The 26,215-nt window shown below is 50.6% G+C and overlaps 4 protein-coding genes across 6 annotated transcripts in view; 3 read left to right on the plus strand and 1 right to left on the minus strand.

Moving 5' to 3' along the window:
* lyrm5b (LYR motif containing 5b) overlaps positions 1-263 on the minus strand; it is a 4,039-nt gene extending 3,776 nt beyond the window's left edge. Inside the window, exon 1 of the mRNA XM_034534213.1 lies at positions 150-263. The gene's annotated coding sequence lies outside the window, so the exon portion shown is untranslated. The remainder of the gene's footprint in view (positions 1-149) is intronic.
* On the plus strand, positions 37-15,746 carry nedd1 (NEDD1 gamma-tubulin ring complex targeting factor). Of its 3 annotated transcripts, none has more exons than XM_034534199.1 (16): positions 37-157; positions 1,888-2,031; positions 2,270-2,364; positions 2,631-2,747; positions 2,819-2,959; positions 5,852-6,081; positions 6,315-6,516; positions 9,051-9,204; positions 9,504-9,635; positions 12,781-12,819; positions 12,899-12,988; positions 13,364-13,518; positions 13,603-13,795; positions 13,886-14,027; positions 14,111-14,177; positions 15,367-15,746. In XM_034534199.1, exons 2-16 carry the CDS (start codon positions 1,896-1,898, stop codon positions 15,469-15,471), a joined length of 1,998 nt encoding a protein of 665 aa, XP_034390090.1. In that variant the 5' UTR covers positions 37-157; positions 1,888-1,895; the 3' UTR covers positions 15,472-15,746. The 3 variants fall into 3 exon arrangements, with proteins under 3 accessions (XP_034390090.1, XP_034390092.1, XP_034390091.1); XM_034534201.1 differs by having other exon boundaries at positions 9,507-9,635; XM_034534200.1 differs by having other exon boundaries at positions 146-257.
* A 353-nt stretch (positions 15,747-16,099) lies between these two features.
* On the plus strand, positions 16,100-17,669 carry pclaf (PCNA clamp associated factor). The gene is made up of 4 exons (XM_034534210.1): positions 16,100-16,227; positions 16,895-16,987; positions 17,078-17,249; positions 17,528-17,669. Exons 1-4 carry the CDS (start codon positions 16,182-16,184, stop codon positions 17,565-17,567), a joined length of 351 nt encoding a protein of 116 aa, XP_034390101.1. The 5' UTR covers positions 16,100-16,181; the 3' UTR covers positions 17,568-17,669.
* Positions 17,670-18,102: 433 nt separating this feature from the next.
* Positions 18,103-26,215, plus strand: part of LOC117732655 (L-fucose kinase) — a 22,642-nt gene continuing 14,529 nt past the window's right edge. The window contains 6 exon segments of the mRNA XM_034535723.1: positions 18,103-18,553; positions 21,499-21,644; positions 22,221-22,306; positions 22,308-22,373; positions 24,201-24,251; positions 24,326-24,527. Of these exon segments, the coding sequence (XP_034391614.1) occupies positions 21,563-21,644; positions 22,221-22,306; positions 22,308-22,373; positions 24,201-24,251; positions 24,326-24,527 (487 nt within the window). The 5' untranslated portion in view covers positions 18,103-18,553; positions 21,499-21,562.

Raw genomic sequence — 26,215 nt, forward strand, 5'->3', positions numbered from 1 at the left:
CTGTTTACTTGTAAAACTAAATTCTGTCAATAAAGTTATTAAAAAAAGCAAAGCTTGTACTTTTGGCCCTTGCCGGTTTCCGTAGTGGCGGTTTATTGGCTGCAGCCGGTCCAACAAAACAAACCATCTCCACTAACTTGTTAACTTACCGGTCCCGGTACGTACGACCCGTTTCTACCCCACACGTAGACACCGAGGCTCCCTGACGCCGTTCCGATAGCTCCGTGTTGTTTCTCCGGCTTTTTGAAGACTGTTCGGTAACTTTAGAGCCCGCTCCTGTTGTTGCTAACTGTTAGCTAGCGTTCACTCACTTCTCTCGACGTCACGACGTAACTACGTCATGACGTCAATACGTAACTAACTATTAAACTGGTTCTCAGTGCTTGTTGGTGTTTTTAAGCTGGATAGTTAACTAACTTCATATTTATTAATGTTAATCTATTCACTATTATTACGTTTCTTATAACAGTTTAACTGCATGGGAAGAAGTATTCTGGTCATTTACTGAAGTAAAAGTACTAATACACCCTGGGAATACTGTCTGTGTGTGTGTGTGTGTGTGTGTGTGTGTGTGTGTGTGTGTGTCTGTGTGTGTGTGTGTGTGTGTGTGTGTGTGTGTGTGTGTGTGTGTCTGTGTCTGTGTGTGTGTGTGTGTGTGTGTGTGTGTGTGTCTGTGTGTGTGTGTGTGTGTGTGTGTGTGTGTGTCTCTGTGTGTGTGTGTGTCTGTGTGTGTGTGTGTGTGTGTGTGTCTGTGTGTGTGTGTGTGTGTCTGTGTGTCTGTGTCTGTGTGTGTCTGTGTCTGTGTGTGTGTGTGTGTGTGTGTGTGTGTGTCTCTGTGTGTGTGTGTGTGTGTCTGTGTGTGTGTGTGTGTGTGTGTGTGTGTCTGTGTGTGTGTCTGTGTGTGTCTCTGTGTGTGTGTGTCTGTGTGTGTGTCTGTGTGTGTCTCTGTGTGTGTCTCTGTGTGTGTGTGTGTGTGTGTGTGTGTGTGTGTGTGTGTGTGTGTGTGTGTGTGTCTGTGTGTGTGTCTGTGTGTGTCTCTGTGTGTGTGTGTGTCTGTGTGTGTGTCTGTGTGTGTCTCTGTGTGTGTCTCTGTGTGTGTGTGTGTGTCTGTGTGTGTGTGTGTGTGTGTCTCTGTGTGTTTGTCTCTGTGTGTGTGTCTCTGTGTGTGTGTGTCTGTGTGTGTGTCTCTGTGTGTGTGTGTCTGTGTGTGTCTCTCTGTCTCTGTGTGTCTCTGTGTGTGTCTGTGTGTGTCTCTGTGTGTGTCTGTGTGTGTCTCTGTGTCTCTGTCTGTGTCTGTGTGTGTCTCTGTGTCTGTGTGTGTGTCTCTGTGTGTGTGTCTCTGTGTGTGTGTCTCTGTGTGTGTCTCTCTGGTGTGTGTCTCTGTGTGTGTGTCTCTGTGTGTGTCTCTCTGGTGTGTGTCTCTGTGTGTGTGTCTCTGTGTGTGTGTCTCTGTGTGTGTGTCTCTGTGTCTCTGTGTGTGTGTGTCTCTGTGTGTGTCTCTCTGGTGTGTGTCTCTGTGTGTGTGTCTCTGTGTGTGTGTCTCTGTGTGTGTCTCTCTGGTGTGTGTGTCTCTGTGTCTCTGTGTGTGTGTGTCTCTGTGTGTGTCTCTCTGGTGTGTGTCTCTGTGTGTGTGTCTCTGTGTGTGTGTCTCTGTGTGTGTGTCTCTGTGTGTGTGTCTCTGTGTGTGTGTCTCTGTGTCTCTGTGTGTGTGTGTCTCTGTGTGTGTCTCTCTGGTGTGTGTCTCTGTGTGTCTCTGTGTGTGTCTCTGTGTGTGTGTCTCTGTGTGTGTCTCTGTGTCTCTGTGTCTCTGTGTCTCTGTGTGTGTGTGTCTCTGTGTGTGTCTCTGTGTGTGTGTCTCTGTGTGTGTGTCTCTGTGTGTCTCTCCAGGCGTTGCCATGGAGGAGGTGACCCGCCTGGTGTCCACAGGAGACTGTGTGAGGATCTGGGACTCCGGCTCCATGGCGCCGCTGGAGCAGTTCAACCCTCACAGCAGCAGCCACCCGGTGGCTCAGGCCTGCTGGAGCTCCAACAGTATCCTGCTGGTCCGAGGGGAGCCGGTCAATAGAGGAGCTTCGTGTCATTATTGATTAGTCCGCTGATCGTCTTCTTGAACACTTGTTTAGGCTATTTAAGAAAAAGATGTTCAGTTTGTTCCTGGTTTTATCTGAAAAGGGACAGCATGTTGTTCCTCACTGTCATGATGAATAATGATCCATAGAGACGTGATGTTTGGTTAGAGGGGGAACCGTCCTTGACCAGTTCCTCTCAGACCAGTACCTGGTCAGCGCCAGCAGCAGTGGAGACAAGCTGGTGGTTTCCAGCCTCAAATCCTCTGTGGTCCCAGTGGTGGAACTGGGCGAAGGGGTGAGACTCGTTGTTATTATTATTATTATATATAATAATAATAATAATTATATATTATTATATAATAATAATAATTATTATTACATATAATTATTATATATAATAATAATATATTATTATTATATATTAGAATAATTATATTGTATTAGAATGTATTATTGTTATTGTATCATAATTATTATGAGTTATTATTGTTATTATTCTATCATTATTATATCATCATCATCATCATCTGGTCCTCCTCTCTCTGTTCATCCTCCGCTCAGAAAAAGCAGACCAGTGTGTGTCTGAGTTCCTCGTCTCAGTTCCTGGCCAGCGGAGGTCTGGATCACTGCGTGCACATCTGGGACCTGAAGACCAAGAGGCTGCACCGCTCCCTGAAGGTAAGACCTGGTCCTGAAGGGGGACGCGGGGCGCCCGGTGTGGAGATCTCACGAGGTCTCTTTGTCTGCAGGACCACAATGAGGAGGTGACCTGCGTGTCCTTCAACGCCAACGACAGCCTCGTGGCCTCCGGGTCCACCAGCGGAGACCTGGTCCTCCACAGCCTGACCACCAACCTGTCCAGCAAGGCCTTCGGGCACGGCAGCAACCAGGTGACCCTCATGCTCCTCCTTGACGTCTGCCTCCTCTTCCTCCTCTCCTCTTCCTCCTCCCCCTCCTCCTCCCCCCCCCCTCCTCCTCCTTGACGCCTGTCTCCTCCTCCTCCTCCTCTCCTCCTCCTCCTCCCCCCCCCCTCCTCCTCCTTGACGCCTGTCTCCTCCTCCTCCCCCCCCCCCCCTCCTCCTCCTTGACGCCTGTCTCCTCCTCCTCCTCCCCCCCCCCCCCTCCTCCTCCTTGACGCCTGTCTCCTCCTCCTCCTCCTCTCCTCCTCCTCCTCCCCCCCCCTCCTCCTCCTTGACGCCTGTCTCCTCCTCCTCCTCCCCCTCCTCCCCCCCCTCCTCCTCCTTGACGCCTGTCTCCTCCTCCTCTCCTCCTCCTCCTCCCCCCCCTCCTCCTCCTTGACGCCTGTCTCCTCCTCCTCCTCCCCCTCCTCCCCCCCCCCTCCTCCTCCTTGACGCCTGTCTCCTCCTCCTCCTCCTCCCCCCCCCCTCCTCCTCCTTGACGCCTGTCTCCTCCTCCTCCTCCTCCCCCCCCCCCCTCCTCCTCCTTGACGTCTGCCTCCTCTTCCTCCTCTCCTCTTCCTCCTCCCCCTCCTCCTCCCCCCCCCCCTCCTCCTCCTTGACGCCTGTCTCCTCCTCCTCCCCCCCCCTCCTTGACGCCTGTCTCCTCCTCTCCTCCCCCTCCTCCCCCCCCCCTCCTCCTTGACGCCTGTCTCCTCCTCCTCCTCTCCTCCTCCTCCTCCCCCCCCCCTCCTCCTCCTTGACGCCTGTCTCCTCCTCCTCCTCCCCCTCCTCCCCCCCCCTCCTCCTCCTTGACGCCTGTCTCCTCCTCCTCTCCTCCTCCTCCTCCCCCCCCTCCTCCTCCTTGACGCCTGTCTCCTCCTCCTCCTCCCCCTCCTCCCCCCCCCTCCTCCTCCTTGACGCCTGTCTCCTCCTCCTCTCCTCCTCCTCCCCCCCCCTCCTCCTCCTTGACGCCTGTCTCCTCCTCCTCCTCCCCCTCCTCCCCCCCCCTCCTCCTCCTTGACGCCTGTCTCCTCCTCCTCTCCTCCTCCTCCTCCCCCCCTCCTCCTCCTTGACGCCTGTCTCCTCCTCCTCCTCCTCCCCCCCCCCCCCCCTCCTCCTTGACGCCTGTCTCCTCCTCCTCCTCTCCTCCTCCTCCTCCCCCCCCCCTCCTCCTCCACGCCTGTCTCCTCCTCCTCCTCCCCCTCCTCCCCCCCCCTCCTCCTCCTTGACGCCTGTCTCCTCCTCCTCTCCTCCTCCTCCTCCCCCCCCTCCTCCTCCTTGACGCCTGTCTCCTCCTCCTCCTCCCCCTCCTCCCCCCCCCTCCTCCTCCTTGACGCCTGTCTCCTCCTCCTCCTCCCCCCCCCCCCTCCTCCTCCTTGACGCCTGTCTCCTCCTCCTCCTCCCCCCCCCCCCCTCCTCCTCCTTGACGTCTGCCTCCTCTTCCTCCTCTCCTCTTCCTCCTCCCCCTCCTCCTCCCCCCCCCCCCTCCTCCTCCTTGACGCCTGTCTCCTCCTCCTCCCCCCCCCTCCTTGACGCCTGTCTCCTCCTCTCCTCCCCCTCCTCCCCCCCCCTCCTCCCCCTCCTCCCCCCCCCTCCTCCCTTACGCCTGTCTCCTCCTCCTCCTCTCCTCCCCCTCCTCCTCCCCCCCCCCTCCTCCTTGACGCCTGTCTCCTCCTCCTCCTCTCCTCCCCCTCCTCCTCCTCCTCCTCCCCCCCCCCTCCTCCTTGACGCCTGTCTCCTCCTCCTCCTCTCCTCCCCCTCCTCCTCCTCCTCCCCCCCCCCTCCTCCTTGACGCCTGTCTCCTCCTCCTCCTCTCCTCCTCCTCCCCCCCCCCTCCTCCTCCTTGACGCCTGTCTCCTCCTCCTCCTCTCCCCCCCCCCCCCTCCTTGACGCCTGTCTCCTCCTCTCCTCCCCCTCCTCCCCCCCCCCCTCCTCCTTGACGCCTGTCTCCTCCTCCTCCTCCTCCCCCTCCCCCCTCCTCCTCCTTGACGCCTGTCTCCCTCCTCCTCCTCTCCTCCCCCTCCTCCTCCCCCCCCTCCTCCTTGACGCCTGTCTCCTCCTCCTCCTCCCCCTCCCCCCCTCCTCCTTGACACCTGTCTCCTCCTCCTCCTCTCCTCCCCCTCCTCCTCCTCCTCCCCCCCCCCCCCCTCCTCCTTGACGCCTGTCTCCTCCTCCTCCTCCCCCTCCCCCCCTCCTCCTTGACACCTGTCTCCTCCTCCTCCCCCCCCCCCTCCTCCTTGACGCCTGTCTCCTCCTCCTCCTCCTCCTCCTCCCCCTCCTCCTTGACGCCTGTCTCCTCCTCCTCCTCCCCCTCCCCCCCCTCCTCCTTGACGCCTGTCTCCTCCTCCCCCTCCTCCTCCCCCTCCCCCTCCTCCTCCCCCCCCCCCCCCTCCTCCTCCTTGACGCCTGTCTCCTCCTCCTCCCCCCCCCTCCTTGACACCTGTCTCCCCCCCCCCCCTCCTCCTCCTTGACGCCTGTCTCCTCCTCCTCCCCCCCCCCTCCTTGACGCCTGTCTCCCCCCCCCCCCCCCTCCTCCTCCTTGACGCCTGTCTCCTCCTCCTCCTCTCCTCCTCCTCCTCCCCCCCCCCCCCCTCCTCCTTGACGCCTGTCTCCTCCTCCTCCCCCTCCTCCTCCTCCTCCCCCCCCCTCCTCCTCCTTGACGCCTGTCTCCTCCTCCTCCCCCCCCCTCCTTGACACCTGTCTCCCCCCCCCCCCCCCTCCTCCTCCTTGACGCCTGTCTCCTCCTCCTCCTCTCCTCCTCCTCCTCCCCCCCCCCCCTCCTCCTTGACGCCTGTCTCCTCCTCCTCCCCCTCCTCCTCCTCCTCCTCCCCCCCCCCCCCCCCCCTCCTCCTCCTTGACGCCTGTCTCCTCCTCCTCCTCCAGCCGGTCCACGCCCTGCGTCTGTCCCCCCTGAAGCGCTCTCTGCTGGGCAGCGTCTCTTCCAGCGGCACGGTGGTCCTGTGGGACTCCAACACCCAGAAGGAGCTCCACGTGTTCGATGGCGCCCACAAGGCTCCGGGCTCCGGCCTCGCCTTCTCCCCCGCCAGCGAGCTGCTGCTGGTCAGCGTCGGCCTGGACAAGAAGATCGTGTGCTACGACGCGGCCAGCAAGATGTATTTATTATTATTATCCGCTCATTTCATTACTAATCCATTATTGTTTCGTCTATAAAGGTAAATAGTGAAAAAATACCCAAAGATATATTAATATTAATAATAATAACCGTGTGTGTGTGTGTCTGTCTGTCTGTCTGTCTGTCTGTGTGTGTGTGTGTGTGTGTGTGTGTGTGTGTGTGTGTGTGTGTGTGTGTGTCTGTGTCTGTGTGTGTGTGTGTGTGTGTGTCCAGCGTCCTGAGGACCATCCGGGTGGACGGCCCTCTGACGTCGGTGGACTTCATGCCTGACGGCTCTGGTCTGGTTGTGGGCTCCACTCAGGGGAAGATCTACCAGTACGACCTGAGGAACTCCAGCGCGCCCATCAGGGTCACGGTGGCTCACAGAACCTCCGTCACCTGCCTCCGCTTCCAGAGCAACACCAGCAAACACAAGGTAGAGGAGGAGGAGGAGGAGCAGGAGGAGGAGGAAGGAGAGGAACCTGAGATGGTTCTCAAGCTTCATTCATGACCTCTACGTGTGGAAGTTTCTCATGATTAGTCCAGAGTTAAGTCAGTAAATCCTCCTCCTCTTCCTCCTCCCTCCTCCTCTTCCTCCTCCTCTTCCTCCTCCTCTTACTCCTCTCTCCTCCTCCTCCTCCTCTTCCTTCTCATCCTCCCTCCTCCTCCTCTTCCTCCTCTTCCTCTTCTTCCTCCTCCTCCTCTCTCCTCTTCCTCCTCTCTCCTCTCCCTCCTCTTCCTCCTCTCTCCTCCTCCCTCTTCCTCCTCTCTCCTCTCCCTCCTCCTCCTCCTCTTCCTCCTACTCCTCCTCTCTCCTCCTCTTCCTCCTCTCTCCTCTCCCTCCTCCTCCCTCCTCCTCTTCCTCTCCCTCCTCCTCCTCTTCCTCCTCTCTCCTCCTCTTCCTCCTCTCTCTCCTCCTCTTCCTCTCCCTCCTCCTCCTCCTCCTCCTCCTCCTCCTATCTCCTCTCTCCTCTCCCTCCCTCTCCCTCCTCCTCCCTACTCCTCCTCTCTCCTCTCTCTCCTCCTCCTTTTCCTCCTCCTCCTCCTCTCCCTCCTCCTCTCTCCTCCCTCCTCTCCTCCTCTTCCTCTTCTTCCTCCTCTTCCTCCTCTCTCCTCTCCCTCCTCTTTTCTCCTCTTCCTCCTCCTCTTTCCTCCTCTCCCTCTTCCTCCTACTCCTCCTCTCTCCTCCTCTTCCTCTTCCTCCTCTCTCTCCTCTCCTTCATCCTCCTTTTCCTCCTCCTCCTCTTCCTCTCCCTCCTCCTCCCTCCTCCTCCTCTTCCTCCTACTCCTCCTCTCTCCTCCTCTTCCTCTTCCTCCTCTCTCTCCTCTCCTTCATCCTCCTTTTCCTCCTCCTCCTCTTCCTCTCCCTCCTCCTCCTCCTCTTCCTCCTCCTCTTCCTCTCCCTCCTCTCTCCTCTCCCTCCTCTCTACTCTTCCTCCTCTCTCCTCCTCCCTCTCCCTCTTCCTCCTCTCCCTCTTCCTCCTCCTCTCCCTCCTCCTCCCTCCTCCTCCTCTTCCTCTCCCTCCTCCTCCTCTTCCTCCTACTCCTCCTCTCTCCTCCTCTCTCCTCCTCTCCCTCCTCCTCCCTCCTCCTCCTTTTCCTCCTCTCTCCTCTCCCTCCTCCTCCTCTTCCTCCTCTCTCCTCCTCCTCTCCCTCCTCCTCCTCCTCTCTCTCCTCTCCCTCCTCCTCCTCTTCCTCCTCTCTCCTCCTCCTCTCTCTCCTCCTCCTCTCCCTCCTCCTCTCTCCTCTCCCTCCTCCTCCTCTTCCTCCTCCTCTTCCTCTCCCTCCTCTCTCCTCTCCCTCCTCTCTACTCTTCCTCCTCTCCCTCCTCCTCCTCTCTCCTCTCCCTCCTCCTCCTTTTCCTCCTCCTCTCTCCTCTCCCTCCTCCTCCTCTTCCTCCTCTCTCCTCTCCCTCCTCCTCCTCTTCCTCCTCTCTCCTCCTCCTCTCCCTCCTCCTCCTCTCCCTCCTCCTCCTCCTCCTCCTCTCTCCTCCTCCTCCTATCTCCTCTCTCCTCTCCCTCCTCCTCCTCTTCCTCCTCCCTCCTCCTCCTCTCCCTCCTCCTCCTCCTATCTCCTCTCTCCTCTCCCTCCTCCTCCTCTTCCTCCTCTCTCCTCCTCCTCTCCCTCCTCCTCCTCTTCCTCCTCTCCCTCCTCCTCCTCCTCTTCCTCCTCTCTCCTCCTCCTCTCCCTCCTCCTCCTCTCTCTCCTCTCTCCTCTCCCTCCTCCTTCTCCTCCTCCTCTCCCTCCTCCTCTCCCTCCTCCTCCTCCTCCTCTTTCTCCTCTCTCCCTCCTCCTCTCTCCTCTCCCTCCTCCTCCTCTTCCTCCTCCTCTCTCCTCCTCTCTCCTCCTCTCCCTCCTCCTCCCTCCTCCTCCTTTTCCTCCTCTCTCCTCTCCCTCCTCCTCCTCTTCCTCCTCTCTCCTCCTCCTCTCCCTCCTCCTCCTCCTCTCTCTCCTCTCCCTCCTCCTCCTCTTCCTCCTCTCTCCTCCTCCTCTCTCTCCTCCTCCTCTCCCTCCTCCTCTCTCCTCTCCCTCCTCCTCCTCTTCCTCCTCCTATCTCCTCTCCCTCCTCCTCCTCTTCCTCCTCTCTCCTCCTCCTCCTCTCTCCTCTCCCTCCTCCTCCTTTTCCTCCTCTCTCCTCTCCCTCCTCCTCCTCTTCCTCCTCTCTCCTCTCCCTCCTCCTCCTCTTCCTCCTCTCTCCTCTCCCTCCTCCTCCTCTTCCTCCTCTCTCCTCTCTCCTCTCCCTCCTCCTCCTCTTCCTCCTCCCTCCTCCTCCTCTCCCTCCTCCTCCTCCTATCTCCTCTCTCCTCTCCCTCCTCCTCCTCTTCCTCCTCTCTCCTCCTCCTCTCCCTCCTCCTCCTCTTCCTCCTCTCCCTCCTCCTCCTCCTCTTCCTCCTCTCTCCTCCTCCTCTCCCTCCTCCTCCTCCTCTCTCCTCTCCCTCCTCCTCCTCTTCCTCTTCTTCCTCCTCCTAGTCCAGTAAATTGGGCTCCACCAAGATTGTCAAGAGATCTTCAATCAAACTGTCAAGCAGCCAGACAGACCCCGCCCCCGGCACAGACCCCGCCCCCGGCACAGGCCCCACCCCCGGCACAGGCCCCGCCCCCCTCCGACAGGTGACCGGCACAGGTTGGTTTGTCTCATTTCATCACACAATTTGATTGATTGATTAGTTATTAATAGAGTCAACGAATTAATATATTTGTTCACATAAATGATTTTCTTCTATTTTATCACAAAAATATAATAATATTAATTTGACAAATTATGCAGTTTTTCAACATCTATTTTAACTAATGAGATCAAGTTTTTATCTCATTAGCTCCCCAAAAAAACGAGATGGCGACGGCAATCAGTCCACAACCGGTAGTTAAGGTACCGATAAATAATGACATGCAGATCTAACGTGGTCCCCGTCTCGTGCCCAGCAGGGGGTGCTGATCCAGAGCTGATCTCTTGGGAGGCTGCCGGTCTGCAGGGGTCAGAGCCGCTTCCTGTGGGGGAGAAGTTCAGCGGCGTTGGACGAAACAGTCTGGATGTCTTCTCTCCTGCTCGGGAAGGTCAGACCTGCTGGTCTCTAACTGGTCTGCCTCTGTCCCTGGTCTCTAACTAACTGGTCTGTCTCTGGTTTCTGTTCTCTAACTGGTCTGTCTGTTCCTGGTTTCTGTTCTCTAACTGGTCTGTCTGTTCCTGGTCTCTGTTCTCTAACTGGTCTGTCTGTTCCTGGTCTCTGTTCTCTAACTGGTCTGTCTGTTCCTGGTCTCTGTTCTCTAACTGGTCTGTCTGTTCCTGGTCTCTGTTCTCTAACTGGTCTGTCTGTTCCTGGTCTCTGTTCTCTAACTGGTCTGTCTGTTCCTGGTTTCTGTTCTCTAACTGGTCTGTCTGTTCCTGGTTTCTGTTCTCTAACTGGTCTGTCTGTTCCTGGTCTCTGTTCTCTAACTGGTCTGTCTGTTCCTGGTTTCTGTTCTCTAACTGGTCTGTCTGTTCCTGGTTTCTGTTCTCTAACTGGTCTGTCTGTTCCTGGTTTCTGTTCTCTAACTGGTCTGTCTGTTCCTGGTTTCTGTTCTCTAACTGGTCTGTCTGTTCCTGGTTTCTGTTCTCTAACTGGTCTGTCTGTTCCTGGTCTCTGGTCTCTAACTGGTCTGTCTGTTCCTGGTTTCTGGGCTCTGTTCTATAACTGGTCTCTCTGTCCCTGGTCTCTAACTGGTCTGTCTGTTCCTGGTTTCTGTTCTCTAACTGGTCTGTCTGTTTCTGGTTTTTGCTAACTGGTCTGTCTGTTTCTGGTCTCTAACTGGTCTGTCTGTCTCTGGTTTCTGGTCTCTAACTGGTCTGTCTGTTCTTGGTTTCTGGTCTCTAACTGGTCGGTCTGTCTCTGGTTTCTGTTCTCTAACTGGTCTGTCTGTTCCTGGTTTCTGGTCTCTAACTGGTCTGTCTGTTCTTGGTTTCTGGTCTCTAACTGGTCTGTCTGTTCCTGGTTTCTGGTCTCTGGTCTCTAACTGGTCTCTCTGTCCCTGGTCTCTAACTGGTCTGTCTGTTCCTGGTTTCTGTTCTCTAACTGGTCTGTCTGTTTCTGGTTTTTGCTAACTGGTCTGTCTGTTTCTGGTCTCTAACTGGTCTGTCTGTCTCTGGTCTCTAACTGGTCGGTCTGTCTCTGGTTTCTGGTCTCTAACTGGTCTGTCTGTTCCTGGTTTCTGGGCTCTGTTCTCTAACTGGTCTCTCTGTCCCTGGTCTCTAACTGGTCTGTCTGTTCCTGGTTTCTGGTCTCTAACTGGTCGGTCTGTCTCTGGTTTCTGGTCTCTAACTGGTCTGTCTGTTCCTGGTTTCTGGTCTCTGGTCTCTAACTGGTCTCTCTGTCCCTGTTCTCTAACTGGTCTGTCTGTTCCTGGTCTCTGGTCTCTAACTGGTCTGTCTGTTCCTGGTTTCTGGTCTCTAACTGGTCTGTCTGTTCCTGGTTTCTGGGCTCTGTTCTATAACTGGTCTCTCTGTCCCTGGTCTCTAACTGGTCTGTCTGTTCCTGGTTTCTGTTCTCTAACTGGTCTGTCTGTTTCTGGTTTTTGCTAACTGGTCTGTCTGTTTCTGGTCTCTAACTGGTCTGTCTGTCTCTGGTTTCTGGTCTCTAACTGGTCTGTCTGTTCTTGGTTTCTGGTCTCTAACTGGTCGGTCTGTCTCTGGTTTCTGTTCTCTAACTGGTCTGTCTGTTCCTGGTTTCTGGTCTCTAACTGGTCGGTCTGTCTCTGGTTTCTGTTCTCTAACTGGTCTGTCTGTTCCTGGTTTCTGGTCTCTAACTGGTCTGTCTGTTCTTGGTTTCTGGTCTCTAACTGGTCTGTCTGTTCCTGGTTTCTGGTCTCTGGTCTCTAACTGGTCTCTCTGTCCCTGGTCTCTAACTGGTCTGTCTGTTCCTGGTTTCTGTTCTCTAACTGGTCTGTCTGTTTCTGGTTTTTGCTAACTGGTCTGTCTGTTTCTGGTCTCTAACTGGTCTGTCTGTCTCTGGTCTCTAACTGGTCGGTCTGTCTCTGGTTTCTGGTCTCTAACTGGTCTGTCTGTTCCTGGTTTCTGGGCTCTGTTCTCTAACTGGTCTCTCTGTCCCTGGTCTCTAACTGGTCTGTCTGTTCCTGGTTTCTGGTCTCTAACTGGTCTGTCTGTTCCTGGTTTCTGGTCTCTAACTGGTCGGTCTGTCTCTGGTCTCTAACTGGTCGGTCTGTCTCTGGTCTCTAACTGGTCTGTCTGTTCCTGGTTTCTGGGCTCTGGTCTCTAACTGGTCTGTCTGTTCCTGGTTTCTGTTCTCTAACTGGTCTGTCTGTTCCTGGTCTCTAACTGGTCTGTCTGTTTCTGGTTTTTGCTAACTGGTCTGTCTGTTTCTGGTCTCTAACTGGTCTGTCTGTCTCTGGTTTCTGGTCTCTAACTGGTCTGTCTGTTCTTGGTTTCTGGTCTCTAACTGGTCGGTCTGTCTCTGGTTTCTGTTCTCTAACTGGTCTGTCTGTTCCTGGTTTCTGGTCTCTAACTGGTCTGTCTGTTCCTGGTTCCTGGTCTGTAACTGGTCTGTCTGTTTCTGGTTTTTGCTAACTGGTCTGTCTGTTCCTGGTTTCTGGTCTCTAACTGGTCTGTCTGTTTCTGGTTTCTGCTAACTGGTCTCTCTGTTTCTGGTCTCTAACTGGTCTGTCTGTCTCTGGTTTCTGGTCTCTAACTGGTCTGTCTGTTTCTGGTTTCTGCTAACTGGTCTCTCTGGTTTCTGGTCTCTAACTGGTCTGTCTGTCTCTGGTTTCTGGGCTCTGGTCTCTAACTGGTCTGTCTGTTTCTGGTTTCTGTTCTCTAACTGGTCTGTCTGTTTCTGGTTTCTGGTCTCTAACTGGTCTGTCTGTTTCTGGTCTCTAAATGGTCTGTCTGTTTCTGGTTTCTGCTAACTGGTCTCTCTGTTTCTGGTCTCTAACTGGTCTGTCTGTCTCTGGTTTCTGGTCTCTAACTGGTCTGTCTGTTTCTGGGCTCTGGTCTCTAACTGGTCTGTCTGTTTCTGGTTTCTGCTAACTGGTCTCTCTGTTTCTGGTCTCTAACTGGTCTGTCTGTCTCTGGTTTCTGGTTACTAACTGGTCTGTCTGTCCCTGGTGTCTGGTCCTCCTCAGACCTGGACCTTAAAGACCTAGATCTAAAATCACCTGCTGTGTTGACACGTAGAACCCTGAATGACCTTCAGCTCTTGTCTCTGTCCAGACTCTCGGTCCCAGGACTCGCCCTTTGGAAGGACTCACGGTACGACAGGAAGTCCGCTTGAGACCGGCCTGAATGATGCTGCTGGTTCTGGACTGACCTCCATGCCGTCTTTCCACAGTTACCGGTTTGGAGATGCTGTCCAGAGAAGGGGAAGGTCAGCAGGTCATCGGCCGGGCCAGTCTGGACATCTTCTCCCCAGTCAGAGAAGGTCAGACTCTGCTGGTTTCTGCTGGTCTGGAGGTCTTGGTTGGCTTAAAGTCCACCTCAGAGTGTCTCCAGGACTTGTGTCCTCCTGCGTTATGTTCTAACACTAGTAGTCATCTGATAAAGGTCCTCAAGTGATGTCACTCGAGTCTTAAAAAGTTAAGTCTCTAACTGGTCTGTCCCTGGTTTCTGTAGTCGCAGTACACATCACAAGGAAGAGGTGCATTGTGGGTAATGTAGGCGCCAAAGAAAAAGAATGTGTGGAATACTGAAGCGAAAGCTCTGCATCCATCTAGAGGCTCGGAAGTCCGAACAGTCCTGAAATAGTTTTTTTTCTTCTATCCACTTGGTTTCAGAGTTATTTGCTCTGTGTTTCCAGATTTGAACTCCCACCGTAAGACCCCCCTGGGAACGCCGCTGGTGGGCGCTGCAGCCCGCTGCTACAGCCCGCTGTCCGTCTTCCAGACCCCACCCCCAATCAGAGAGGAGGAGCCAATCCCTGCTGCTGCAGCCGAACCATGTGACTCCAGAAAGGTGCTGACCTCTGACCTCAATCTGATGGTGTGTAAAAGAGGAAAGCGGTGTGACCTCACAAACAACAACTCTCTTTATTGACAGTCCGACAAGGCCAGCAGCTCCAGCCTGGAAGGGGAGGGCCAGGCCACGCCCACAGTACCTCAACAGACCAATCATAGCCAGCCGGCCCCGCCCTTCTTCACTCCAGATCCCAGCCTCAGGAGAGCCAATGGGATTCAAGCTCAGCTGAGCTACGAGTCTCCTGTCCAGAGACCTGCAGCCAGTAGCACAGCAGGTAGAGATACCAACCCAGTCTGGTTCCTGGTCTCTAACTGGTCTGCTATCCCTGGTTCCTGGTCTCTAACTGGTCTGTCGGTCCCTTCAGGTCCAGCTCTGTCGGCGGCTGTGTCCTCTTCTCTCTCCCAGAACATCGCTGAGGTGGTGGGTCAGGGGGGAGCTGCTCCTCTCACGTCCCTTCAGATCCACTTCATCCAGAACATGATCCACGAGACTCTGGAGGACTTCAGGTCCGTCTTTGACCTCTTGGACTCGTTCCTTTATTTAAAGACGTATGTGGGAACCCTCATGTTGATGTTTCTGTCCTCCTCAGGGACAACTGCCACAGGGACATCGTCAACCTGCAGGTCGAGATGGTCCGACAGTTTTACATCCAGCTGGTACGAACCATCGCCAACAGTTCCTCTCTGTGTTAAAGCTGCATTCTCTCTCCTGACCACCAGGGGGTGACTCCTCTGGTTGTATAGAAGTCTATGCTTCATGTGTTAAAGCTGCATTCTCTCTCCTGACCACCAGGGGGTGACTCCTCTGGTTGTATAGAAGTCTATGCTTCATGTGTTAAAGCTGCATTCTCTCTACTGACCACCAGGGGGCGACTCCTCTGGTTGTATAGAAGTCTATGCTTCAAATGTTAAAGCTGCATTCTCTCTCCTGACCACCAGGGGGCGACTCCTCTGGTTGTATAGAAGTCTATGCTTCATGTGGTAAAGCTGCATTCTCTCTCCTGACCACCAGGGGGCGACTCCTCTGGTTGTATAGAAGTCTATGCTTCATGTGGTAAAGCTGCATTCTCTCTCCTGACCACCAGGGGGCGACTCCTCTGGTTGTATAGAAGTCTATGCTTCATGTCTTAAAGCTGCATTCTCTCTCCTGACCACCAGGGGGCGACTCCTCTGGTTGTATAGAAGTCTATGCTTCAAATGTTAAAGCTGCATTCTCTCTCCTGACCACCAGGGGGCGACTCCTCTGGTTGTATAGAAGTCTATGCTTCATGTGGTAAAGCTGCATTCTCTCTCCTGACCACCAGGGGGCGACTCCTCTGGTTGTATAGAAGTCTATGCTTCATGTGGTAAAGCTGCATTCTCTCTCCTGACCACCAGGGGGCGACTCCTCTGGTTGTATAGAAGTCTGTGCTTCATGTGTTAAAGCTGCATTCTCTCTCCTGACCACCAGGGGGCGACTCCTCTGGTTGTATAGAAGTCTATGCTTCACGTGTTGAATCTGCATTCTCTCTCCTGACCACCAGGGGGTGACTCCTCTGGTTGTATAGAAGTCTATGCTTCATGTGTTAAAGCTGCATTCTCTCTCCTGACCACCAGGGGGCGACTCCTCTGGTTGTATAGAAGTCTATATAAATGACTCTACTTCTCTTGATGTATTCCCTCAGTAAACATTGTAAACATTAGTTTTTGGTCTCAATCTCTAGTTTCAAGTCTTCTTCAATACAGAATGATGTTCATTTAGTAAATTATGGTCATTTAGAGTCAAACAGACCATAAAGCAGGAGATGCTTTAGGGCGGGGCTACACAGTGATTGACAGGTCGACACCATCTTGTTGTGCCTTACAGAATGAAATCCACGGCCTGATCGAGAAGTACTCCGTGAACGAGTCTCTGGTGGAGGAGGTGGAGCGGCTGAGGGAGGAGAACCGGCGGCTCAAGACCAACTACTGAGCCTGTGATGTCATCATGTGACTCTTCTTCACACCAGCAGCACCAGACCCTTGATTGGAGTCCTACAGACGTTCAAATGTCCCGTTGAGTCCGTGGGACACGTGAACGCATCTCTTGGTTTTTGTCTATTATAAATAAAAAGATATGTTCCCTCCAGCCAGAGGGTGCTTATGAGGCATTGGTTCTCACCTTGTGTGCCTGTATCATGTTTATAACAACAATTTTGTCTAAAAATTTAAAACAAATATTCATAATAAAAATTAAACGAGAACTCCTATTTGTGTCAGTCTAAATCATGCAAGTGGAAGTTACGAGGTCCTTTAATCAAGTGTGTGATAAACTCCATTTGCTAACCTTTATTTCTTCATTTGATGTAATCATATGATTAGTTACTATATTAATCCACATCATCCTGGCCTGTGCTCCGTTTAATACTCTTATTTACTTTTTCTCCTGACTTAGGGCAACGATGATTTACATTTTAGCCACAAAAACATTAAATAAAGGGCATTCAAGACTTTGTAGATCAAAGTTAAAGGCTGTAGTTCCACTAATGCACCGGAGGGGGCGGCGCCGCTCCACCGCTGCCGGGTTAGAAGCAGCAGAAGAAGAACTCTCCCGCCCACATCCGCCGTTGTTTTTAAACCGAGGCGGGACGCGACGTCACTTCCGTCGGGACTCCGGAGCAGAAACACCGGACGACATCCAACATGGTGAGGACCAAGGCCGACGCGGTGCCCGCGGCCTACAGGAAAGGTACCGAGACACGACTCACGCGCCGGGGACACGAGTGTGTGTGTGCGTGCGTGTGTGTCTCTGTGTGTGTGTGGTTGATCCTGTGGTCTTGAGCGGGATGGGCGCGCGCTCACCCCGCCAACGCGGACCTGCGCAGCTATTGTTTTCCTCTCGCGCAGCTATTGTTTTCCTCTCGCGCAGCTTTTGTTTTCCTCTCGCGCAGCTTTTGTTTTCCTCTCGCGCAGCTATTGTTTTCCTCTCGCGCAGCTATTGTTTTCCTCTTCAACGAACCCCTTTTAGATCCGCCATTTAAAAGTCGCGCTAGTCTGAAGTCTCCTGGTGCGTGATACCAGAAGACGTCATGACGTCTCCTGGTGCGTGATACCAGAAGACGTCATGACGTCTCCTGGTGCGTGATATCAGAAGACGTCATGACGTCTCCTGGTGCGTGATATCAGAAGACGTCATGACGTCTCCTGGTGCGTGATACCAGAAGACGTCATGACGTCACGGTCCTGATCTCCGCAATCTGGCGCCAGTTTTGAGCGGCTTTGTGCGCACGTCGTTATTCACCAACTGTAAATAACACTGATTGTTCTTCAGACGAGCCGCTTCCGGTCTCGTGCCGCTAACCTGTTAAACGAGTCTGTGCGTTGAACAAGTTCTACTTCCGGTTCTGCTCTCGCAGCTGTCGCAGCTGCCGCACCCCGGAAGTCTCTGGGCTCCAGCTCGGCCAACGCCGCCGCCGCCGCCTCCTGCAGCAGCCAGACGGCCACTCCAGGTGGGTCACCTGCAGACACCTGCAACACGCTGTGATGGTGGAGCTCACGTGACGAGGTTGTTTGTTTGTGTTTGTTTTTTCTAATTGCAGCAAAGGGTAAATACGCCGGCGGAAACCCGGTGTGTCCTCGGCCCACGCCGACCTGGCAGAAGGGCATCGGGGACTTCTTCGGGGGTCCCCCCAGGAAGCCCGAGAAGGAGAACCAGAGGCCCCGGGAGGAGGACGAGGAGCAGGCCGGGGGCAGCGGGGTGACCAGCCGGAAGTAAGTCGGCTGAGCAGCTGGTCGCTGACGTCATGTTTACAGGAAATAGTGAAAAATGGAGACTTGCAATTTTAAAAAGCTAAAGACTTTAAAAAATATTTGCTGATTTAACTAAACTTTATATAATAATAATAAATGCACATATTATATAATCCAAAAAGAAAGTAACCTTTTGATTACAAATAGTGTTCTCTATATAATTCAAACAATAAATTATTAAAATCAGAATTTACATTAAAGCTGAATATAAAGTAATGTTTATGATATTTTCTTTGCAGGTCCCGGCAGCTGCCCGCTGAGGAAGAGGAAGATGAATGAAGATGAAGAGTGACTGTTCCCCTCTTGGTGTTTTATATATGTATATATATGTTCTGCTGAATTCACTTTGTATAGTTCATTAAACTTTTTTTAAAGAAAAAAACAAGTTAGAGCTTCAACTAATGTTCCTTTTTATTATCAATGATGGAAAAACATATAGGAGATTATTAAAATAATAGATCTGCTCATTCTGGAGGAATAAAGATGTGTATATGTATATATATATAGTATAGTTAACTTTACATTTAAATACAATATATTCATCTTTATCTCCTGTAAACAAAGAAGCCTTTTCATCAATATTTGTAGAGAAAAACAAACATTTATGAACCAATACAAAGTTTAGCTATGAAAATAAACATAATTAAAAATAAAGATAATGAATACGTTATGTTTTATAGATTAAACGACGAGCAGAACACAGTCTTTAAAGTGAACACATTAATTATACTATAAATATATTCATTGTTTTACTTGTTCTGTGGTATTACTGCTGTTACTTAAAGATCACAGTACTAGAAGTAACGAGGAAGCGGAACAAGCTCCGCCCCCTCGAGCCGTCACCTCGTGTTGTAATTGGGAACCTGTGGATCGATGACTGAGTTATGGATTAATATAATCAATAACTTATTTCCGGTATATTAACGTCATTTCCGCTCTTCGTAAAGCAGCTAACTGGTTTAACGGCGTTAAGCGGCTTCTAACCGTTAGAGCACCGCCTTGTCGGGAGGTCCAAACAGCTAAATCAAACATGTTTCGGCCTAAGGAAGCTCGTGAGGTCCAAGCGAAGCGAACATCAAAGAGTCAACAAACCGTCTCAACCTGTGATTCACGCTACAATGTGGCACCTGATTTTCCGGTTTGCCCCGCCCGGCTGGTTCGCTAACTCCGCCCGTCCCCGTGATCAAATCATCAGACTGACATTTCACCTCATACCGACATGCACGGTGCTGTCGTCCATCTTTGATAACCGGAGATCTTACACGGTAAAAACTATTAAATTAATGTGTACGTGTTCAATAGTTCAACCCACCGGTGTTCATAACTCCACCAGACTGAACCTAAACTTCTTTACTGGACCAATTAAGGAATCTTTCAAAGTAAAGGTCCTATATTTGTACTGAAAAATATTTAATAACTGAATGTGCCATAAAAAAAGTTCCTAATACTTCTAAACAATGACTGATGCAAATGTATGAGCACTCTCTGACTCCACCCACTGCACAAATTAAGAACAGGTACTCCATGTTCTTTAGTAACGTGAGGTTCCCTTTCCTAAAGAACAGGTACTCCATGTTCTTTAGTAACGTGAGGTTCCCTTTCCTAAAGAACAGGTACTCCATGTTCTTTAGTAACGTGAGGTTCCCTTTCCTAAAGAACAGGTACTCCATGTTCTTTAGTAACGTGAGGTTCCCTTTCCTAAAGAACAGGTACTCCATGTTCTTTAGTAACGTAAGGTTCCCTTTCCTAAAGAACAGGTACTCCATGTTCTTTAGTAAGGTAAGGTTCCCTTTCCTAAAGAACAGGTACTCCATGTTCTTTAGTAACGTGAGGTTCCCTTTCCTAAAGAACAGGTACTCCATGTTCTTTAGTAACGTAAGGTTCCCTTTCCTAAAGAACAGGTACTCCATGTTCTTTAGTAACGTGAGGTTCCCTTTCCTAAAGAACAGGTACTCCATGTTCTTTAGTAACGTGAGGTTCCCTTTCCTAAAGAACAGGTACTCCATGTTCTTTAGTAACGTAAGGTTCCCTTTCCTAAAGAACAGGTACTCCATGTTCTTTAGTAACGTGAGGTTCCCTTTCCTAAAGAACAGGTACTCCATGTTCTTTAGTAACGTAAGGTTCCCTTTCCTAAAGAACAGGTACTCCATGTTCTTTAGTAACGTAAGGTTCCCTTTCCTAAAGAACAGGTACTCCATGTTCTTTAGTAACGTAAGGTTCCCTTTCCTAAAGAACAGGTACTCCATGTTCTTTAGTAACGTAAGGTTCTCTTTCCTAAAGAACAGGTACTCCATGTTCTTTAGTAACGTAAGGTTCCCTTTCCTAAAGAACAGGTACTCCATGTTCTTTAGTAACGTGAGGTTCCCTTTCCTAAAGAACAGGTACTCCATGTTCTTTAGTAACGTGAGGTTCCCTTTCCTAAAGAACAGGTACTCCATGTTCTTTAGTAACGTGAGGTTCCCTTTCCTAAAGAACAGGTACTCCATGTTCTTTAGTAACGTGAGGTTCCCTTTCCTAAAGAACAGGTACTCCATGTTCTTTAGTAACGTGAGGTTCCCTTTCCTAAAGAACAGGTACTCCATGTTCTTTAGTAACGTAAGGTTCCCTTTCCTAAAGAACAGGTACTCCATGTTCTTTAGTAAGGTAAGGTTCCCTTTCCTAAAGAACAGGTACTCCATGTTCTTTAGTAATGTAAGGTTCCCTTTCCTAAAGAACAGGTACTCCATGTTCTTTAGTAACGTAAGGTTCCCTTTCCTAAAGAACAGGTACTCCATGTTCTTTAGTAAGGTAAGGTTCCCTTTCCTAAAGAACAGGTACTCCATGTTCTTTAGTAACGTGAGGTTCCCTTTCCTAAAGAACAGGTACTCCATGTTCTTTAGTAACGTAAGGTTCCCTTTCCTAAAGAACAGGTACTCCATGTTCTTTAGTAACGTAAGGTTCCCTTTCCTAAAGAACAGGTACTCCATGTTCTTTCGTAACGTAAGGTTCCCTTTCCTAAAGAACAGGTACTCCATGTTCTTTAGTAACGTAAGGTTCCCTTTCCTAAAGAACAGGTACTCCATGTTCTTTAGTAATGTAAGGTTCCCTTTCCTAAAGAACAGGTACTCCATGTTCTTTAGTAATGTAAGGTTCCCTTTCCTAAAGAACAGGTACTCCATGTTCTTTAGTAATGTAAGGTTCCCTTTCCTAAAGAACAGGTACTCCATGTTCTTTAGTAACGTGAGGTTCCCTTTCCTAAAGAACAGGTACTCCATGTTCTTTAGTAACGTAAGGTTCCCTTTCCTAAAGAACAGGTACTCCATGTTCTTTAGTAACGTAAGGTTCCCTTTCCTAAAGAACAGGTACTCCATGTTCTTTAGTAATGTAAGGTTCCCTTTCCTAAAGAACAGGTACTCCATGTTCTTTAGTAATGTAAGGTTCCCTTTCCTAAAGAACAGGTACTCCATGTTCTTTAGTAACGTGAGGTTCCCTTTCCTAAAGAACAGGTACTCCATGTTCTTTAGTAAGGTAAGGTTCCCTTTCCTAAAGAACAGGTACTCCATGTTCTTTAGTAACGTAAGGTTCCCTTTCCTAAAGAACAGGTACTCCATGTTCTTTAGTAACGTAAGGTTCCCTTTCCTAAAGAACAGGTACTCCATGTTCTTTAGTAACGTAAGGTTCCCTTTCCTAAAGAACAGGTACTCCATGTTCTTTAGTAACGTAAGGTTCCCTTTCCTAAAGAACAGGTACTCCATGTTCTTTAGTAACGTAAGGTTCCCTTTCCTAAAGAACAGGTACTCCATGTTCTTTAGTAACGTAAGGTTCCCTTTCCTAAAGAACAGGTACTCCATGTTCTTTAGTAATGTAAGGTTCCCTTTCCTAAAGAACAGGTACTCCATGTTCTTTAGTAACGTAAGGTTCCCTTTCCTAAAGAACAGGTACTCCATGTTCTTTAGTAACGTAAGGTTCCCTTTCCTAAAGAACAGGTACTCCATGTTCTTTAGTAACGTAAGGTTCCCTTTCCTAAAGAACAGGTACTCCATGTTCTTTAGTAACGTAAGGTTCCCTTTCCTAAAGAACAGGTACTCCATGTTCACATGTTTTATGCTTAATCTAATTTCCAGTATACATATGTTGACATCTTGTTTTGTAAACCGGAAGTTGTCAGGTGGAGCTTCCGCTCGCTCCCGATGGGGTTGAATGTCGGTATAACAGTGCACACACTTTCCAGAGTGCACGTGAAGCCGTGCGCGTGAGCCGTGTCCGGTGTAACGCGTTGAGCAGTTGTTGGCAAGATGTCGTCCGGCGGAGGCTTCCGGTGGACGGTGGTCGTGCTCACGTGCCAGCACAAAGACAGCGTCTACTCCTTCCAGAGAGGTGACGGTCACCATCTTTGAGGATTAAACCCTTGCAGTGACGTATATGTACCGCGTGGTGTCGCTGTGGTGACTCAGAGGATCTGTTTAACAATATTTACTATTATATTGAGTATTTAATCGAATATTTAACATTGTTTAATTCCACGATATGAAAGATAATTATATATATATATATATTGTGCAGAAAATGTATAATATATATTTATAAATATAGATATATAAACATACATATTTGTGTTGTTTATATAACATATTTATGTATTAATATAATATTATATTTCATATTTATACATATATTAATTAATACATATTCATAGATATTATAATTCATATAAATGTTAGTTAAATTTGTTATTTATATATATTGATATAAATATATTTTTGTTTATTTATACATATAACATTTATACATATGTACACACAACATTCAGCTGGTAAATATATAATATGATCCATTTGAAGAGATTGTACTTCATAAAAAATGTTATTTTACTAGTATTAACAGGTGTGTGTGTGTGTGTGTGTGTGTACTCACCGTGTGTGTGTGTGTGTGTGTGTGTGTGTGTGTGTGTAGAGCTGGAGCTGCGGCAGCACCGTGGTTCTCTGTCTCCGGGTTCGTTGGTTCTGACGGTTCAGGACCACAAGGAGCCGCTGGGGAGCGGGGGGGGCGACTCTGAACGCCCTGCTGGTGGCTGCTGAACACCTGAGCAGCAGAGAGGGACACACAGTGAGTACACACACACACACACACACACACACAGTGAGTACACACACACACAGTGAGTACACACACACACACACACACACAGTGAGTACACACACACACAGTGAGTACACACACACACACACACAGTGAGTACACACACACACACACACACACAGTGAGTACACACACACACACACGCAGTGAGTACACACACACACACACACACACACACACACACAGTGAGTACACACACACACACACACAGTGAGTACACACACACACACACACACAGTGAGTACACACACACACACAGTAAGTACACACACACACACACACACAGTGAGTACACACACACACAGTGAGTACACACACACACACACACAGTGAGTACACACACACACAGTGAGTACACACACACACACACACACACAGTGAGTACACACACACACACACACAGTGAGTACACACAGACACACACACAGTGAGTACACACACACACACACACAGTGAGTACACACACGCACACACACAGTGAGTACACACACACACACACAGTGAGTACACACACGCACACACACAGTGAGTACACACACACACACAGTGAGTATACACACACACACACAGTGAGTACACACACACAGACACACAGTGAGTATACACACACACAGACACACACACACAGTGAGTACACACACACACACACACAGTGAGTATACACACACACAGACACACACACACAGTGAGTACACACACACACACACACACACACACAGTGAGTATACACACACACACACAGTGAGTACACACACACAGACACACAGTGAGTATACACACACACAGACACACACACACAGTGAGTACACACACACACACACACAGTGAGTATACACACACACACACACAATGAGTATACACGCACACACACGGTGAGTACACACACACACACAGTGAGTATACACACACACACACACAATGAGTATACACGCACACACACGGTGAGTACACACACACACACACAAACACACGGTGAGTACACACACACACACAAACACACAGTGAGTATACACACACACACACAGTGAGTATACACGCACACACACGGTGAGTACACACACACACACACACAAACACACAGTGAGTATACACACACACACACACAGTGAGTATACACGCACACACACGGTGAGTACACATACACACACACACAAACACACAGTGAGTATACACACACACACAGTGAGTATACACGCACACACACGGTGAGTACACACACATACACACAAACACACAGTGAGTATACACACACACACAGTGAGTATACACACACACACACAGTGAGTATACACGCACACACACGGTGAGTACACACACATACACACACACACACACACAAACACACAGTGAGTATACACACACACACACAGTGAGTATACACGCACACACACAGTGAGTATACACGCACACACACGGTGAGTACACATACACACACACACACACACAAACACACAGTGAGTATACACACACACACAGTGAGTATACACGCACACACACGGTGAGTACACATACACACACACACAAACACACAGTGAGTATACACACACACACACAGTGAGTATACACGCACACACACGGTGAGTACACATACACACACACACAAACACACAGTGAGTATACACACACACACACAGTGAGTATACACGCACACACACGGTGAGTACACATACACACACACACACACACAAACACACAGTGAGTATACACACACACACAGTGAGTATACACGTACACACACGGTGAGTACACACACACACACACACACACTGATTGTTGATGGCGTTGTTTCCTCAGGTGGTGACGGCTGACGTCCTGGATGAAGCTCACATCCTCATCCTCCACTCGGTAGGTCCAGATTCAGATTCAGGTTCAGGTCCAGGTTCAGGTCTCCAGATGTTTCAGTGGTCTTCCTCCTGCAGGGCCGAGACTTCCCGTGGAGCTCCTGCAGCCAGGCCTTCTGCTGGCTGCCGGCTCCAGAGGATCCGGACCACCGAGTCCAGGCTCCGGTCTGCTGTCTGGACCTGCTGCTGGACCGCCTCGGGACCCAGATCTGCCCCGGTTCCCCTCCTGGTGTTTGGGTCTGCAGCACCGACATGATCCTCAGCATCCCGCCAGACTACAGTGAGTCTCTGGTCTCTATTGTGGTCTCTGGTCTCTACTGTGGTCTATACTCTGGTCTATACTCTGGTCTATACTGTGGTCTCTATTGTGGTCGCTACTCTGATCTCTATTGTGGTATATACTCTGGTCTCTATTGTGGTCTCTACTCTGGTCCCTGGGCCATACTCTGATCTCTATTGTGGTCTATACTCTGGTCCCTGGGCCATACTCTGATCTCTATTGTGGTCTATACTCTGGTATATACTGTGGTCTCTATTATGGTCTCTACTCTGGTCTCTATTGTGGTATCTGGTCTCTACTCAGGGCTCTACTCGGGGCTCTACTGTGGTCTCTGGTCTCCTCGGGTCTCTACTGTGGTCTCTGGTCTCTACTCTGGTCTCTACTGTGGACTCTGATTTCTACTCTGGTCTCTACCGTGGTCTATGGTCTCTACTCTGGTCTCTGGTCTCTACTCTAGTCTCTACTGTGGTCTCTACTCTGGTATCTGGTCTCTACTGTGGTCTCTGGTCTCCTCGGGTCTCTACTGTGATATCTGGTCTCTACTCTGGTCTCTACTCTGGTCTCTACTCTGGTCTCTACTGTGGACTCTGATTTCTACTCTGGTCTCTACCGTGGTCTATGGTATCTTCTCTGGTCTCTACTCTAGTCTCTACTGTGGTCTCTACTGTGGTCTCTGGTCTCTACTGTGGTCTCTGGTCTCCTCGGGTCTCTACTGTGATATCTGGTCTCTACTCTGGTCTCTAATGTGGTCTCTACGTGGTCTCTGGTCTCTACTGTGGTCTCTACATGGTCTCTGGTCTCTACTCTGGTCTCTACTGTGGTCTCTGGTCTCCTTGGGTCTCTACTGTGATATCTGGTCTCTACTCTAATCTCTACTGTGGTCTCTATTGTGGTCTCTGGTCTCTACTCTGGTCTCTGGTCTCTACTCTGGTCTCTACGTGGTCTCTACTGTGGTCTATGGTCTCTACATGGTCTCTGGTCTCTACTCTGGTCTATACGTGGTCTCTACTCTAGTCTACTCTGGTCTCTACTCTAGTCTACTCTGGTCTCTGGTCTCTACTGTGGTCTCTGGTCTCTACTCTGGTCTCTACTCTGGTCTCTACTCTGGTCTCTACTCTGGTCTCTACGTGGTCTCTGGTCTCTACTCTGGTCTCTACGTGGTCTCTGGTCTCTATGTGGTCTCTGGTCTCCTCTGGTCTCTACTCTGGTCTCTACGTGGTCTCTGGTCTCTACTCTGGTCTCTACGTGGTCTCTGGTCTCTACTCTGGTCTCTACATGGTCTCTGGTCTCTACTCTGGTCTCTACGTGGTCTCTGGTCTCTACTCTGGTCTCTACGTGGTCTCTGGTCTCTACTCTGGTCTCTACGTGGTCTCTGGTCTCTACTCTGGTCTCTACATGGTCTCTGGTCTCTACGTGGTCTCTGGTCTCTACTCTGGTCTCTACGTGGTCTCTGGTCTCTACTCTGGTCTCTACGTGGTCTCTGGTCTCTACTCTGGTCTCTATGTGGTCTCTGGTCTCCTCTGGTCTCTACTCTGGTCTCTACGTGGTCTCTGGTCTCTACTCTGGTCTCTACGTGGTCTCTGGTCTCTACTCTGGTCTCTACATGGTCTCTGGTCTCTACTCTGGTCTCTACGTGGTCTCTGGTCTCTACTCTGGTCTCTACGTGGTCTCTGGTCTCTACTCTGGTC

The sequence above is a fragment of the Cyclopterus lumpus genome, chromosome 6 (genome assembly GCF_009769545.1).
Source record: "Cyclopterus lumpus isolate fCycLum1 chromosome 6, fCycLum1.pri, whole genome shotgun sequence".
Classification (NCBI taxonomy): domain Eukaryota; kingdom Metazoa; phylum Chordata; class Actinopteri; order Perciformes; family Cyclopteridae; genus Cyclopterus; species Cyclopterus lumpus.